The sequence below is a fragment of the Marmota marmota genome, unplaced genomic scaffold (genome assembly GCF_001458135.2).
Source record: "Marmota marmota marmota unplaced genomic scaffold, marMar, whole genome shotgun sequence".
Classification (NCBI taxonomy): domain Eukaryota; kingdom Metazoa; phylum Chordata; class Mammalia; order Rodentia; family Sciuridae; genus Marmota; species Marmota marmota.
Window position 1 is genome coordinate 740,522 of NW_026000327.1, and position 16,744 is coordinate 757,265.

The following is a 16,744-nucleotide window of genomic DNA, read 5'->3' on the forward strand; positions in this document are numbered from 1 at the left end:
ATCTTGGTAAACACAAGGAGGCACGGATCTTACCTTTTGACCACCAACTTAAGGGTCTTATGGGATCCTTTCACCAGACAAATAGCTTCCTGTCTAAACCCTGAGAGACCAATGTCATTGATGCCCACAATCTCGTCTCCAGCCAGCAACTTGTCCACAGCTGCCGCTTTACTTCCTTCTTCAATCTGTAACAGAGAAAGAAACATATCCCATAAGCCTCACGAAGGAGCAAGTGATTCCTGAGAAAAAACGAAGAACGCGGAATGCAGCTAGAAATACTACATGCCCTGGGGTACATGCAGCTCATGGGTCCTCCAGACTGGCTTCAGCATTACCACAAGAGAAGGACCCATTTGGGGCCAGGAAGTCTGGAGTGACCAGGACCCCTGAGGCTGACCAAGTCCCCACCGAGCAGACCAGTGATGCATGAACACACTGTTTCTTTCACCCAACCATTACCTGGTCCGCCTCCCCACAGAAGTGGAAGGCTGATCAATGAAGGAAATGGAAAAGTTCAGAAACAACCATAATGAAAATACGGACTCCAAAATTATGGATTAATTTTCTAGATTTCCTTTACCCAAACAAAAATTTTGGACCATTTTTATTATTCACAGAACTGCACAACCATCACCACTACCAATTTCTGAACATTTCCCGAAGCCCATAAGAAAACTCAAGCTCATTAGCAACCACTTTCCAACCCTCCCAGGCCCTGGCAATCACTATAAAGGGACTTTCTGTGTCTACTACAGATGTGTCCAAGTTGGAAAATAGACATAAATGGAATCGTGAAGTATGTGGCCTTTACTGTTTGGCTTCTTTCACTTGGCATAATGCCTTCAAGGTTGATCCATATTATTGCATGTATTAATACTTCATTTCTGTTTATGGCTGAATTAAATTCCATGGTATGAATAAGCTACATTTTGTTTATCCATTCATCAGGTAATAAACAAGTTGTTTCTACTTTGGGCTATTAGGAACGATGCTGCCATGAACACTGGTGTACACATTTTTGTGTGGACACTTTTTCATTTCTATCATGTATGGACCTTGCAGTAGAAACGCTGAGTCCTACAGTAACTATGTCTGACATTTTGAGGAACTACCAGACTAGTTTCTAAGCAACTGCAACACCTCCCACTGGCAGTGCATGAAGGTTCCAAGTTGTCCACCTTTGCTAGCAATGACCATCTGTTTTTTATAAAGGTCTTAGTCAGATTATTATACTAAGCTGTTTATACTAAGATATCTACTACTCTGCACTAAACAGAGTGCTCTGAATATGTCTTCAATGGCTCCTCAAAAGCTTGAAATGTGGATTTGGGGGTATGGGTCAATGGTAGAGCACTTGCACCATGTGCACATACGCTGGGTTTGATCCCCAGCACTGTGCACACAAACACACATAAGCACACAAAAAAAGAAACAGGCTTGAATGTTACCCATTTGATGATCATTTTCATCCTGAGAAAGACTGATCTTAACCAGTTTTTCTTACACTATAATAATACAACTCGGTAGCAATTCTCCCCAGTCTACCTGAGCAATTCACCTCAGTTGATAAGCCTATTTTCTGTACAAGTGATTGGCAAACTGTGGCTAGTGAGCCCAATCCAACCAGCTGCCTTCCTCCTGCTGCTGCTGTTGTTCACAATTAAAGTTTTATCTGAACAGAGCCACACCTATTTATTGACACACTGCTACTGGGCAGCACTGAGTCCTATGAACCAAAAAGGCAAAAATACTTACTAGTTGAATAGTTCTAACAAGGTCTGACAACTCCTGTTTTATCTCTCAAAGCTTTACAAACTGAAGAAACCCAGTTAGAGGTGCGGGAGATGCTTCCAGATCATTGGTGTAGTTTGAAAGTTCAGGGCTCCATGATTGGAGGCCCCAGGTAACCTGAGGATAACCTCTCCAAAACTCAGCCCAAAGTGCTCATGAAACAGCCTACAATGGATGCCTGGGCCATGACTCTACACATTTTCCTGAAATTCTACATCCCAGGACAACTAAATTCTGAGGCTAAAAAGCCATTATTTGCCGGGCACATTGGCACATGCCTGTAATCCCAGTGGCTCAGGAAGCAGAGGCAGGAGGATCATGAGTTCAAAGCCAGCCTCGACAAAAGCGAGGCGCAAGCAACGCAGTGAGATATTGTCACTAAATAAAATACAGAATAGGGCTGGGGATGGGGCTCAGTGGCTGAGTGCCCCGAGTTCAATCCCAGGTACCCATCCCCACTCCCAAAAAGGCAATTATTTGCTGCAGTGCCATACATATACAAAATTGAAAGAACTAACAAAAATATGAAGCAATCAGTTCCACTCACAACTGGCTTCAAAAATCAAGATAATTCTATCCCAGTGTCATAGCAGGTAGATTGTAAGTATATCCACCTGCCCAAAAGTGCACTCTCAGCCATCTCAGTCAAGATGCACTGGGCACCTGGTTTTGACAGGTCCCATGCAAGAGATACAATGGCCATCCAGGTAGAAGGGCTAGTGGGCAGCTGGCTGGCTGGGGATGGGGCCAGGGAAAGATGGCCTATACTTGGGTGACCAATGATAAAAAGCACTTAAAGCCTGGAGTTGGGGTTGAGGGGTACTAAGAGAAAATGTCCAGTCAGAAAACAGACCATGGAGGATGGTTGAATACCCAGAAACAATCCTGGGCCCCCAACATTAGTGGAAGACAGAGTACCCCAAATCCCAGAAGATATATGTGAATAAATGAGTCATGGAAACTCACCCTAACCCAAAGTACATGAAGCAGATGAAGGGAGAGTGAGGCTGGCTCCAGGGAGGACCCCCAACACTCAAGCTGGGTCACTCAGGGTCACTGACTAAAGTCAGCCTACAGAATCCTGATAAAGAGCCCATTTATCCAGTAGATGTCCAAGACCATGATGGGTGGGCTGAGAAACAACCTCGTGTTGATTTTGCCTTTAAGCAATTACACATTCCAGATGGAAACAACCCGAATGTCAATCAACAAATGAATGGATAAGTAAAATCTGGTATGTGTACACAATGGAGTATTATTCAGCTTTTTTAAAAAAGGACAATTTGTTACATGGTATAACATGGATGAACCTTAAGGGCATTATTCTAAATGAAATAAGCCAATCACAAAAAGACAAATACTGTATATCCCACTACATGAGGTACCTAGGAGTCAAACACAGACAGAAAGTAGAAGGATGGTTGCCAAGGACAGGGAAGAGGAGGGAATGGGGAGTCTGTGTTTAATGGACAACAAGTTTCAGTTTAGGAGGATGGAAAGTTCTCAAAACAGACACTGGTGATGGGTATACAGCTGCAATTAATGCCACTGAATTATATACTTAAAAATAGCAACAGGCATGGTGGTGCATGCCTGTAATCCCAGCAGCTCAGGAGGCTGAGGCAGGAGGATCATGTTCAAAGCTCAGCAACAGTAAGGCACTAAGCAACTCAGTGAGATCCTGTCTCTAAATAAAATACAAAATAGGGCTGGAGATGTGGTCAATGGCTGAGTGCCCCTGAGTTCAAACCCTGCTACCAAAAAAAGGCAGGGGGGGCTAGGATTTGATGTGTCTTTTACCACGAAAAAAATGCATTCCTCAATATTTAAAAACAAGAAAACTATTTCCCAGTGTAAGAATAATATGTGCCAAACAAGTGGGTCCTTCTCCCTGATATGAATCTGGGTATTACAAGAAAATCTTTAGACAAAACCATGATGGCTAGAGACTTTCAGGGTCTTGGGATTGTTTTGAAGCAGGCACATTACCTGTGTCTGACTCAACCTTTACAGCTGGGGTTCTCAGTCTCATTCTCACAAACACTTGTTATAACAAGTCCTGTGAGAGGTTGCAGAGTACTGCCAACTAAGGACTCTGTTCACCTACACTAGAGAGGATAATATCTTGTTATTTCTCATCTGCAAAGCTCCCTATAGTTCCTCCACTAGTAATGAAGATCACTTTCCAAAATAGCCACCTGCCTTTTCAAACCACACTCCACCTACATTTCCCAACAAAAGTGTTTGGATTTGGGAGTAGTATCCCAACACCCATCACCATCAATGGCTTCCTTGCCAAGTATCTCTAGGATATTTATTGTACTCATGGAGAAAGTACTCAGAAATGAAAAAGTTTGCAAAACTTTATGCTCTAGACACATCTAACTCTAAAGTTCTGTTGAGTTAATTAGGCTTGAACTTGATGAAGAACAAACCTAAGTTGGTACTGTTTTTCATAGGAGAATACTATAACTGTCAGCTTTCCCATGGTAAATACAACATGCATTACAGAATTACAAAATGATGCTTATTTTATTCTAGGCTGTGTCTGTCTAATGTCTGTAGAATGTTAAGAGTCAATCATGGAGCACTCCCCTTCTTGAGTCGCTAAGAAAAATCCTTAGTTTTACTTGTTCTAATTCCAAAAAGTCCCTCTGCAAATCGAGGAGAAAAATTAACCCACACCCATACCGGTCCATGTACTCACTGTGGGCATGCACGGACACAAAGCACCAAGTTCATAGATAGAGCTGAATACAGTTTTCTTAGTTATTAACTGGTATTCTGTATGCAAAGCTCACTTCTATGGCCCCAATTAAGAGTTAAATGTCCTGAAACATACAGAATGCCTCACTGCTCTTCTGAAAATCTTTTCCCTGGGAACAGCAGAAAGAAAATAGTTTATGAAAGTCCTTTCCAGAACAAACATTTTCATACTTCATGGAACATGTGATGCAGGCAATCAAGGAAGAAGACCCACACAGGCCACAGAATCTGGATTCCTATAGGGAACCTTGATTCCATGCACTGGAAGGAACCATGTCCAGCACACTGGGAACGTAAGAAGCCAGGTCCACCTCTGCCTTGGGATGGATGTGTAAAGGCTTTGTGAACAGAAAGCACGGCGAACAGCCACTGGAAAGGACGAACTTGCTGAGGTAGACTGGGGAGGACATTCCAAAGAGGTCTTGACCTGAGAAAGGAGCAAGGCAGAAAGCTGAGGTGTGCCTGAGGGATGAGTCACCAGACAGACTGCAGTGTAATTGTAATTCTGTGTGCGCAGGGGTGTGTGGAGATAAGGGCAGAAAGTGAGAAGACTGAGAACTGGACCTTGAGTCAGAATCTGGAAACTACTGTGCAGGCAGTGGGAGCCAATGACAGGAGGCAAACAATGAGAGAGCAAACTTCTCATGAAAGCCTCCATTTCTAGACAATTAATCTTGTAGTTACACTCAGAATGAATTTCTTTGGCAACAGTAAAAAAAAAAAAAAAAAAAAATAGCAAGGAAGATAAGCCTCATGGGTACCAATGCATAAGTCTTTGGTACTCCTGAAGGATGGAAACAAGGCTCTGAACCAAGGCGGGGAAGAGAAAGGACTTCTCTAAGGTAAGCAAGGCTTGTGAGGAGGTGAAGGAAGACCTAGCAACCTCATCCATAGAGTTGGGAGACTTCGAGCCTGAGGGATTTGCAAGATCACAGTGACCAGAGATCAAAATTAAAGATGCATGAACAACTTTGTTTTCTAAGACTAACATACTTCAAAGCCCATGAATCACACCTGCAATTTATCAGTTTTGACGCTTGTGAGAATGGTTCCAGTTTCCAGAGAAGAATCTCACACTATGACCAGGCCTTTTGTTAGACAGGACAATCACTGAAGTCACCTCCTTACTATGCTTAATTTAATTCTCTTACTCATTCTTCTTGAGACTGGTTCCTTTAGAAAGGAAACCTGACTCATCCAGGAAAGGCAGCAGATGACGAAATAACCTGACGAGTCCTCATCCACTTGTGCTCTGATAACAGAAAGCCCACGGAAAAATAAAAACCCCTGCCCAGTGTGTCAAGACTAAGAATAGCAATTCCTGGCTTCCTACTGCAGGTCCAGCAGCTGGGTGAGCAGAGGAGGCAGAAGCCAGGCAGCGCTGATTCACAAAGATTCTGGTGTGCAGGCACGTAGCACGTCAAGATGCCCAAGAGGGATGTCCACTCACTGCACCTGAGGGGCAGAGAAAGGAGAGCCCAGAGGAGGCCAGTGAGGCTGCCAAACTGATGACACACATGGAAATGAAGCCAAAACGGCAAGAGGAAAGGATGCATCTTCACACAGGAAGGTGCAGACAACATGGAAAGGGGCGCAAAGGGCCAACTCAGGCTCTAGCTATAAAAAAAGGAGAAACCACCATCAATGAGAGTGCAGCCATGATGAAGCAGGAAAGAAGTAATGTGATTAACATCAATAGCCTGATTCATCAGCATTCCCCATCTCCCTTCCTGGAGCCAGAGGAACATATTTACCAACTGTTTTGTAAATGTGAGTCTTTAGTGGCTCTAGAAACTTTTTATTTTTTCCTGAGCTACTTTCCCACCAACTTTTTATTTTGAGACAGGGTATTGCAAAATTGCCCAGACCTTGCTAAAACTCAACATCCTCCTGAGATGCTGGGACTACAGGTGTCTGCCACTGCACCCGACTTAGAAACATTTTAAAGGAGAGAATCCTGCCTCACCCCCGCCCCTTTTTTAAAAAAGTACAAATGCTTTCTTTTTCTCTCTCTCCTTTTTTTTTTTTTTAAAGAGGTTAAAGTCATCTGGCTTTTATTTTTTGGTACAACTAGAAAACAGAGAGATAGTGAATTTGGCAAGGCTTTGTCCTGGTTGTCAGGTTAAATGATCCCAGATAAGGAGGTGCAGTTTTTATTCCCTGTAGTACAAAGTCCCTGGCAATGTGATTTAAAACATCTCGCACAATGTAAGTGGTTTCTAATCCCATGTCGCTGCTGCTGTTGTTTTAATATAATTGTTTCCTAAAGAATGTGCCCCTTCACCCTACCTCTCCTGGTCAGAAATACGTGTACCCTAAAGGGCAGCCCATTTTCCTGATCATTTTGTTAACATGCTTCAAAGGATAGAACTTTTTAGTTTGGGGTTGGGGGTGTAGCTTGGTGGTAAAGCAGGTGCTTAACATGCATGGGGCCCTGGGTTCAATTCCTACTGAAAAGAAGGGAAGGAAAGGGAAGAAAGAAGAGGTAGGAAAGAGAGAGAAAGGGAGAGGAAGAAGGGAGGGAAGGGAAGAAAAGGAAAGGAAAAAAGAAAATTTGAGTTTGTAGTATTAATGATAACATATTGTGAAGTAACTTATGACCTAACAGTTTATCAACATCTGAAGAGACTGCTTCCTGATATCCTCTTTAGGCAAACTTGGCTTCAGATTTTAAGTTGGAAATTTATTCCTGTTTAGAAAGAATCACAACTACATGGCACTTTAGATTTTTGAAGAGAACATTAAGAACTGTGTACAAACTGGAATGCCTTGTGTATTGATCTTCAAAACAACCCATAAACTATTTCCAGTCACTGTTTTTGTTTTTGCTTTTCAGTGCTGCGGGGTGAAACCATGGCCTGTACACTACCACTGAGCTACACCCTCAGCCCAACCAACAAAATCTTAATTATTACTTATTTTTAGAAATTCTTTTAACTTAATTTAATTTTAGTTGTTGATATAAATAAAACATAAAGTGCTATGTGGTGCTGAGAATTGAACCTAGTGCCTCATATATGCTAGGCAAGCGCTCTACCACTGAGCTACAACCCCAGCCCCCAAAATCTTAATTATGAAAAGAAAAAATAAGTCCATTCTTTACAAGTGACCAAACAACATCAAAAAAGCAAGAAAAATGATAATACACAAAAAAGAGAGGAAAATAAACCAAAACTCCGCCTCAGATGTTTTGGAACTAGATAATCCGATGTATATTTAGTCCAGAGTTTAAGAACATCAAGGTCTAGGGGCTGGGAATGTAGCTCAGTGGTAAAGCATGTGCTCAGCTTGTGAGTTCAATCCCTGGCGCAACGTGTATGCACGCGCGCACACACACACACACACACACACGCGCGTGCCCACACACACACACACACACACACACACCTGCAAGACACAGAAAGGCAAATGTGGTCTGCACAAGGAGACAGAGCCAGGCTGGTTGATAAATGCAGAGAGGCGAGGGAGATGACCACAGGGAAGCCATGGCTTGAAGGCCAGCTCAGGTGCAAGGAGGGCATGTGGCTACCAACAACAGCAAGGGAGGAGGCCATGGGGCCTCACAAGACACGCAGAAGAGATGGAGGCTGTAGAGACTGCAATGAGTAAGCAAAATGGAACTGACTGCTCAAGGACTGATGGTGAGAACTCGGTAGGGGTGGAACCTGCCCTGGCCAGGAGGGCAGTCTCATCGCCCAGCCCAACTGGACAGGAAACCAAAGAGGAGCATGCATTCAGTGCCAAGGACTCACAGTCTCCACAGGGAGCAGAATAAAGCCCAGAGCCGTGAGCCTCCTCTCCAGGTGGCTTTGGTTTGAGGGTCTCAGGACTCAGCAAAGCCCATATCAAGTCTGCACCAGACTCCACAGTGCAAAGCCAAGATCCCCCAAAGAGACAGCTCACAGACAGCATCACTGAGGAAGCCTTCCCTGAACACCACTGTGTGATAGAGGAAGCCACAATCCTGAGGTGCATCTACTTAAGGAGAATCTACTCCAACTCCTTTATGAGCTGAGCACTGCCTCAGCTCCAAATCCAGGACTCACAGCTGAAGGTGCAGCTGCTACCTCCAGGCCTGAAGGGGAACGCCTAAGGAAGGGAGAGATCCACAGCCCACACTACCCGGCCCCTCCAAAGCCCAGATTCAGGTCCCAGTGGCCTTCCTTGCCCACGCTGTGATACTGGGTTGGGACTTGGAAACATTTCTCCTGAGCCTGTGACTGGCACCGGGTTAGTGTTGTCAGCAGGGGGCAGTAGAGGGACATAAAAGGAAGAAGGGACTTCCCACTTCCATTTCCGAAGTGTTCTCTGCCTGCCTCAGAGGGACATGGCAGTCAACGGGCCTTGTGGTGCTAGGTGGCTTCCTACCAAGTTCCACTGGCACCCCAGGGAATTTTAATAACAACTCCTCAGGTGGCTTTCCAGTGGGCCCCACCCACCGCCCAGCCTGCTTCCTGCCGGCTCACCAGCTGGCCTAGAACCCTCAGTGAATTTCTCCAGAGGACTACAGTCCACACATGCCAATGAGATGTGAAAATGGGCTTTGGAAGGATCCAGGGTCACAGTTCCAGATTGCTCCCTTCCTCAGGTGCTCTGCCTCGGTCCTGGAGGTAGTCAGTGCCCGCTCCTTTATTATATGCCTGTACTGTTTAAGAGTTCTTCCCCGGCCCCTTCCAAAGTTATACCAACAATATTTTTTAATTCATAAACTGGAATATAATAAAATAAAACTTATATTCTCCAGATGATAAAGTTAAAGAGTACAAAGTGAAGTGACAGCTTGGGAGAAACTAATTGCCTCATATATAACAAAATACTGTAAACAAGAAAAAGACATGGATGCCAAAGAAAAGGTGAGAGACTCAAGTCACATTATAATAGGAGATACGTCTTCAATAATAAAAAGAAGCTTAATATCTTTACAAATTAGAGAAATGCAAAATAAAATCACATCAGAGACTAAAGTAAACAGTATAAATGAAAATAGAGAACAAATGAATTCTCGTGAACTGAAGATGCAGTGTAAATTTTTATCTACTGGTGGAAGCTGGCCCTTGAAAATGCTTGATGACCCCATACACACCAGGAGCACAAGTTTATAGAAATCATTGCATGTTAAAAGGTTAGAGTACACAGATGAAACCCAGGGCCTGGAAAAAAGGGTATGTACATTTAGGAAGAGGTAAATATCAAGGGTGGGGAATTAAGAGCTCTCTTTACCTGTGGTTGTTACTAGTTAATAATGAGTAAATAATAAGTAATAACCTGTCACTGTTCTTGACTATCTTATTTAGTGATGGCCTCTTACTATATTGCCCAGGCTGTCCCTGAACTCCTGAGCTCAAGTGACCCTCCTGCCTCAGCCTCCCCAATAGCTGGGACTAAGGCACACACCATTGCATCCGGATAACAATTCTTCACACTGGGGGCAAGTAAACTGTCAACAAGGGCCACAGAATAAATAAATACTTTTTGCTTTGTGAGCCACACGTCCCTCCCACTCTGGCAATTGCTCAAGCTTGTTCTAGTAGACAGACAATTAGCAAGTGAGCATGGTGAGATTTGGCCAATTCATCTTGTCTTGATTTATATTAAACACTCCTTGTTTCAATTACTGTGTGGTTTGTCTGTTAACTGGAACTGGACTGATACAGATTCCATGAGACAAGTGCAATACCAGACATGCACAGGGCACCCTGGTGACAAAGAAGAAGAAATAGATCACAGGGTGGGGTGGGGACTGTGTATCCTAGAAGGCTTCAAAAAGATGGAGTGATCTGACACTTAAGACTTGCCTCTACATGACTTGGGGAAAGTTACTTAATTTTCTTTAGTACTGGTTTGGTCACCAAAAAGTGATGATAAGAGTTAGTTGTCTTATATCCTAGGATAATCAGGGAGATGAAAGTAACATGTTGCAAATTCCAAAGCATTGTACAAGTGTATTTACTTACAAATTATTTATTTATTATTGTTATAATTTATTTATGTCCAAACTGAGTCTGGACACTTGTGGAAGATATTTCTCTCTCAGATTCAGTGACACATTATCAGGTTCTTGCTAGGAAAATAGTTTACTAGAAAGGGAGAGCTCTCCATTTACAATCTCCCAGATATCTAGGTAGAGCGGTTCCTAAACTCTTTTATGTAAGACTGAAGACAAATAAAAACAAAACTCCAAAGCTTAGTTATCCTAGATATTCTTACTATTTACTTTAAACATAATGTAATGTTTTATTTTCTCTCTCTCTTTTTTTTTTAACCTACTACAGCATTTTAGGAAAGAGAGAGCACAGAAAGTAGCAATTTATAAATGGAACATTTTGTGGAAGTGTAGCCTAAGTGGATTAGGTAGAAACCAGGTCACATTTTCCCCATTTAAAGAAGAAAAAAGAAAAGACATGATTTAAAGGGCAGTTAAATTTTCGAGATATAAATACATTTTTAAAATACAAAATGAAGCTGAGCACAGTGACACATGCCTGTAATCCCAGTGACTCAAAGCTGAGGTAGGAGGATCAAAAGTTCAAAGCCAGCCTCAACAACTTAGTAATGCCCAGAGCAACTTAGTGAGACACTGTCTCAAAAAAGGGGGGAAGGTGCTGGGGATGTGGCTCAGTGGTTGGGTACCCCTGGGTTCAAATCTTGGTACCAAAAAAAAAAAAAAAAAAATAGATTTAAATGCCATGTATTTACAATCTAACAATGAATTTTAAAAGTGTGTGCACATCTCCCCAGCTGGCCCTCTGAAAGTACACCATCTGCATAGGTCACGTATTTATTTGTTAGGTATAGTGTCCAGCCATCCTGCTAAAAATGGGAACTATGTTTTCCAGAATCTCTGTCCCTGTAGGGTTCTTCATTAAATTGGTCAAAAGAGGAAGGTGCCCAAGAATGGAAGGCAAAAGTGACGCAGCAGACAATATATGCCAGAAGTCACATCACAGTCACACAGGGCAAGAGGTGCCCAGGCAGGCATCAGCATGTTGTCATACCCCACTGTTCTACATCCCCTTCTTCTTCCCAGTTCAGGGTCCTATGACAAACCAACCATGGCCACAGGCCCACCAGGAGATGCCGGCTCAGATGCACGGAAGACTGGGCTTTCCTTGGGCTCCCTACAGTGTCCCTTCCCCAAACTGATGGGCAGCTACTCAAATACACCAGTTAGTAAGTAAACAGTGTGGGACCCTCCAACACTGCCCTGTGGTCCTTCTCCCACAATCACAATCACTTTATTCCTTTTAGAATCTCTTTGCCCCAAAATATTCAAAGTGCCTCTATTCCTGACTGACCTCTGGAAAGAGGTGGCCTGTCCTGTGGGCTTAGCCAGACCATGCAGCCGGCAACATGGGAAAAGTGCTGTAGGTAACATGTCCAAACTCCAGAAATGTAACTAGGTACAAGATGCCCAAAAGCGAAAGCACATCTATTATCTCTTTGTATTTCAATTGTGCTTAAAAAAAAAAAATCAGGGCTGGGGATGTGGCTCAAGCGGTAGCGTGCTTGCCTGGCATGCGTGAGGCCCGGGTTCGATCCTTAGCACCACATACAAACAAAGATGTTGTGTTCTGCCGAAAACTGAAAAATAAATATTGAAATTTAAAAAAAAAAAAAATCATATAAATTTGGTAGCATTAACTACAGTTGCATTGTGGTATAAGAGATCTCTAGAACATTTTTACCTCACAAAACTGAAACCATATCCATTGATTTCCCCATTCTCCATCACCCCAGCCTCTGGCACCCACCTCTCTACTTACCATTTCTGTAAAGTTGGCTATTCTAGATTGCTCATATAAGTGGGATCATACGGCATCTGTCTTTTTGGACTGACTGGGTCATTTCAGCGTAACTCATGTTACAGCATGTGACAAGACTGCTTTCCTTTTTGAGGCGAATAACATTCCACTATATGTAATGGCTGCATTTTCTTTATCTATCCATCTGCCCAGGGATATTTGGACTATTTTCTATTTCTACAAATCTTGCATACGTGGTAGATGCATAAACTGACACAACAAGTTGAACTAAGCCAATGGGTATGTGTTACTCAGCTTCTAGTCGCTGTAACAAAATCCCTGAGATAATCAATTTAAAGGAAGAAAAGTTTTATTTTGGCTCAGAATTTCAGAGCTTTCAGTCCTTTGGCCCTATTTCTTTGGGGCCTGTGGCATGGCAGTACCTCACAGTAGAGGCACCTAGCAGAGGAAATCTTTTTAACTTATGGCAGCCAGAAAGCAAAGAAAGAGTCAGGAAGGGGCCAGGGTCCCAATATCTCCTTCTGGGGAACACCTATACTGACTTAACTCCCTCCCATTGGGCTCCACCTCTTAAAGGTCCCACATCTCCCAATAGCACCACAGGTGGGATACCAAAGCTTCAACACATGAGCCTTTGGGACCCATTTAAGGCCAAATCAGATTAACCAAAAGACCCACAGAAGAACATTTGTATCAGTACCATCTATAATAGCTCAACACTGGCTACAATGACCAACAGCATTTGAATAAACAAACAGTGGGATACTTTAGATCAAGCTTTTCCACCTTGGCCCTATGGACTTTAAGGCCAATGACTGATTGCCAGGGGTTGTCCTGTGCTCTTTTGGATGTTTAGCAGTATCCCTGCCTATCTCCACTAGAAGCTAGTATTGAGTGCACGACACCCCCCACCCTGCCCAGAAGTAACAACCACAAATGCCTCCTCCAGATATCTCTTAGAGAACAGGATCACCCCAGTGGGGAACCACTCCTTTAGAAGAAGGAGGGCATATTAGAGATGGTCAGAAAGGCTCATGTGGAACAGGAAAAACAAAACCAAGTTGCTTCTAAAAGCACCTTTTACCATGGAGGAAGCGGGCGGCCACTGCATCACACAAATCCTCTGCAAAAGATCAGTTTGGTCCAGGCCAGGTGGGGGCCACAGTGTTTAACCAATGGCAAACCACAGTGTTTGTCATTCCCATGCAAAACAGGCCTTGTTCTGGACACCATCAACCCTGCCTAAACATCACACACTGCAACAATGAGCCTCTGTCCTTCCTCCCAAGAGAAAGTGGTCTTTCTTGACTGCAAAGCTTTGTTTACCAGATCTCCTCTGACCACACCATCCATCCCCATCACTGACATGCACATGCTCTTCCTGGCTTGCCCCCATTCAGTCCTTAGAACCGCAGGTGGGCCCTTGAGCTTCCATTATGGGACAGGGCTCCCTCCTCTGTGGACCACCACCAGCCACTGCTCCTAACGGGCTTATGCTTCTTGCCACCATAAGACTGCCATCTCTGTAAGGACAAAGCCCAAATCCTATCTTTGTTCCTCCTGTGCTATATACTTGTCCAGTGCAATGTAATAGGCGACAGTTCAGGAAAGAACGAAGAGAGAGGAAATGAACCGGCAAAGATAAGCAGAGTTCCCGTCTAAAGCCCAGCCTTCATCTCACAACCATGGGGGGGAAAGAGAAAACACAATCACGGCCCTTTCAAGTAGGTTTCAGTGGCATCAAGACCCTCAAGCAGGCTTCCCGCCAATCTAGGAACACAGATCTGCCCTGCTCCCTGCCCCTTTCTCTTTTGATGTATGAATCTGGTCATTTAAGTGCCTGCTTAAATAGAGATGGCTGGAATTACTTAAACGTACAGTTTTCAAAGTTAAAACACAATGTGAAAGAGATATGCAATCAAGAAACAGGAAGCGGAGCCGCTGGGTGCGAGAACATAGTCTCCCTGCTCCTCTGCACAGAGGGCTGTTTATTTTTCATGGACATTCACATCCTACCACTATTCAAAGGCAATTCTGGCCTTGAGACAAGCCAATGCTGCCTAGGAGGCATGAACAAGGGGGAACAGAGCAAGAATCCCTCACCTTTCCTTGGAGTGAACTCGGACACATCCCCTACAAGCCTTCATCTTTTTCGTGGGTAAAATATGGATGACCTCACTCATCACAAGGGCTAGCTTTCCTTTTGAAAAATTCTTCAGTGATTCCTGTTGTAAAGCCTAGTCAGCAGAGCCTAAGGAAATGGAAGAAAAACAAGGAGTTCTGGGTGGCACACGCAAACGCTCCTGGGGTTAGTAAGTAAGGGGCCGACATGAGTGCAGGGGCCGGGCATACAAAACACACAGACCAAGCAGTGGGCCCTGTGGGCAGTGGCAGAGTCCTGCCATCACAGGGTGTAGCTACCACCTAGTACCATGGGGCTTAACTGTCCAGGGTAGACAGGCTTTTCCGTTTGTTTAAAGCAACTAAAAATCTGGATGCTGGAGGAGTAAACTCCCTCTTTTCCTCAAATTTTAGCAATCTTCACTTTTTAAAATAGGTAAAACCCGAGCTGGGGTTATAGCTCAGGGGTAGAGCGCTTACCTGGTGTGCACAAGGCTCTGGGTTCAACAGCAGAAAAGAGAACAAAACAAAACACTCCCCTATCCCACTTGACCGCCAGCCTACCACCCCACCCCCTGCCACCAATACTCATGTCTGATGGTCACATATGTGTAACCAACCACTGGCATCCTCTGGTTTGGGTAGTTCACATCCTACTCTCAGATGTGAACAGCAGCCCCCTTTATGTTAGGGTCACCAAAGCAGTCTTCTCCACATTCCTGTGCTATCTTCTCTGTCCTGGACTTTACTAACCTTCCTGACTCTCCAAAGTTGACCTCTCTTTCAGAGCTTCAATCAGTTCCCAAGTTCTCTGGGATTCCTTCATGCATCTTTTGGAAGTGATGCCCCCTCCCTCCCTCATCACTAATGTCAATCTATGGTGGCTGCTGGCCTGGCTCTCTACTATAGAGACAGAGCCTGCAGGAACCTCATCCTCCCTTTACCCCCTTAACCCCCCACCACCTGCAGTGAGGTGGCCCACAGAAGAAGGAAGAGAGGAAAGCAGAAGTCAGCTGGGGGCTGCAGCAGAGAACCTTTGTCTCCACTCAAAGGGAGTGGACATCTGGGACCACCCTTTCCCTTTTCTCTGGGCTTAAACAAAGACAGGATGCTTGGGGATGCAGCAGCTACCTGTAACCAAAGAAGGAAACCTCAAGGGCCATGGGGCAAAGCCACTGGCCCACCACAGCAGCCCCAGGAGCCGCGGGTGCATGAGTAAACCTGCTGATCCAGGAGTCCCAGTGTCCTCTTGGGAAGGCTGGAGACATTGGTTAGGACAACTGATAACTCTTTTCAGAAAACACTGATATTTTAGAATGGTTCATAATTTTTTATCAATGTAAATTATTTTTCTTCTAATGTTTATACTTTTTAAAACTCACCAATAAACAGAACAGTCCTAGACAGCAAAACTTTGCTTGCTTTTGTAGTTAAAAAGAACCACTGTATTATTGCATCTAAAAAATAAGCTAAAAAAAAACAATGACATATTGTGGTTTCTGTGTTTTTAAGCGTATGACATACTGGGCTGAGGGCGCAGCTCAGTGATAGAGTGTGTGCTTAGTGTGGGTGAGGTCCTGGATTCAATCTCAAGCACCATAAAAAGAGAAAAAGAGCAAGATATACTATATCTGCCCTAAAAATCTACCAGTTACAATGGAGTATGACATTTGTATTTATCCAATCCCTACATTCTTTGCTGGCAAAGAAAAACTGTTGTTCCTATACATGGGGGACCAAGTAAGAGGATGCCCAAGTCCCTTAAATAAAATGGCTTACTATTTGCAGGCAAGCTATACACACCCTCCTGTAGACCTTAAACCATCTCTAGATCATTTATATCATTTAACTCAGTGTAAATAGCAAAGTCCTTAAGATCACAGCAGTCTAAACAGGACAAGACTGAACAAAAACCAGAAACCCTTTGTTGGTTTAATCAGCAACCAATTCTGATGTGAAAACCCTTAATTCCTCAGAGATATATTTATTTCTCCCATTCACGGTTTTGGAATTAAAAAAAATAATACTTAACTCTTTAAAAAATGGCTTGAATTAAAATTTCTAATTCTTCTGACACAGTAGCACTCTGCCTCAGCTAAAGTGGAGCAGCTGAACAAGGTTTTTATGTGCTCAGTGGGTAGGAGGAGGCTGACACCTCCCACCAGGAGGGCAGGACTTGCTTAGGAGTCACTTCTACTTCATTCCAATTTATTTTTTAAAAAATATTTATTTATAGAAGTAATTGGACACAAGACCTTTATTTTATTTATTTATTTTTATGTGGTACTGAGGATCAAACTCAG

The 16,744-nt window shown here is 43.6% G+C and overlaps 1 protein-coding gene across 2 annotated transcripts in view; it reads right to left on the reverse strand.

Annotated features, from left to right (window-relative positions):
* Shroom2 (shroom family member 2) overlaps window positions 1-16,744 on the reverse strand; it is a 130,246-nt gene that overhangs the window by 71,175 nt on the left and 42,327 nt on the right. For both annotated transcript variants that reach the window (XM_015505231.2, XM_015505230.2), the window contains exons 2-3: window positions 14,424-14,571; window positions 34-185 (exon numbers count right to left, since the gene is read on the reverse strand). In XM_015505231.2, coding sequence (XP_015360717.1) covers window positions 34-185; window positions 14,424-14,450 — 179 coding nt within the window. In that variant the 5' untranslated portion in view covers window positions 14,451-14,571. The remainder of the gene's footprint in view (window positions 1-33; window positions 186-14,423; window positions 14,572-16,744) is intronic.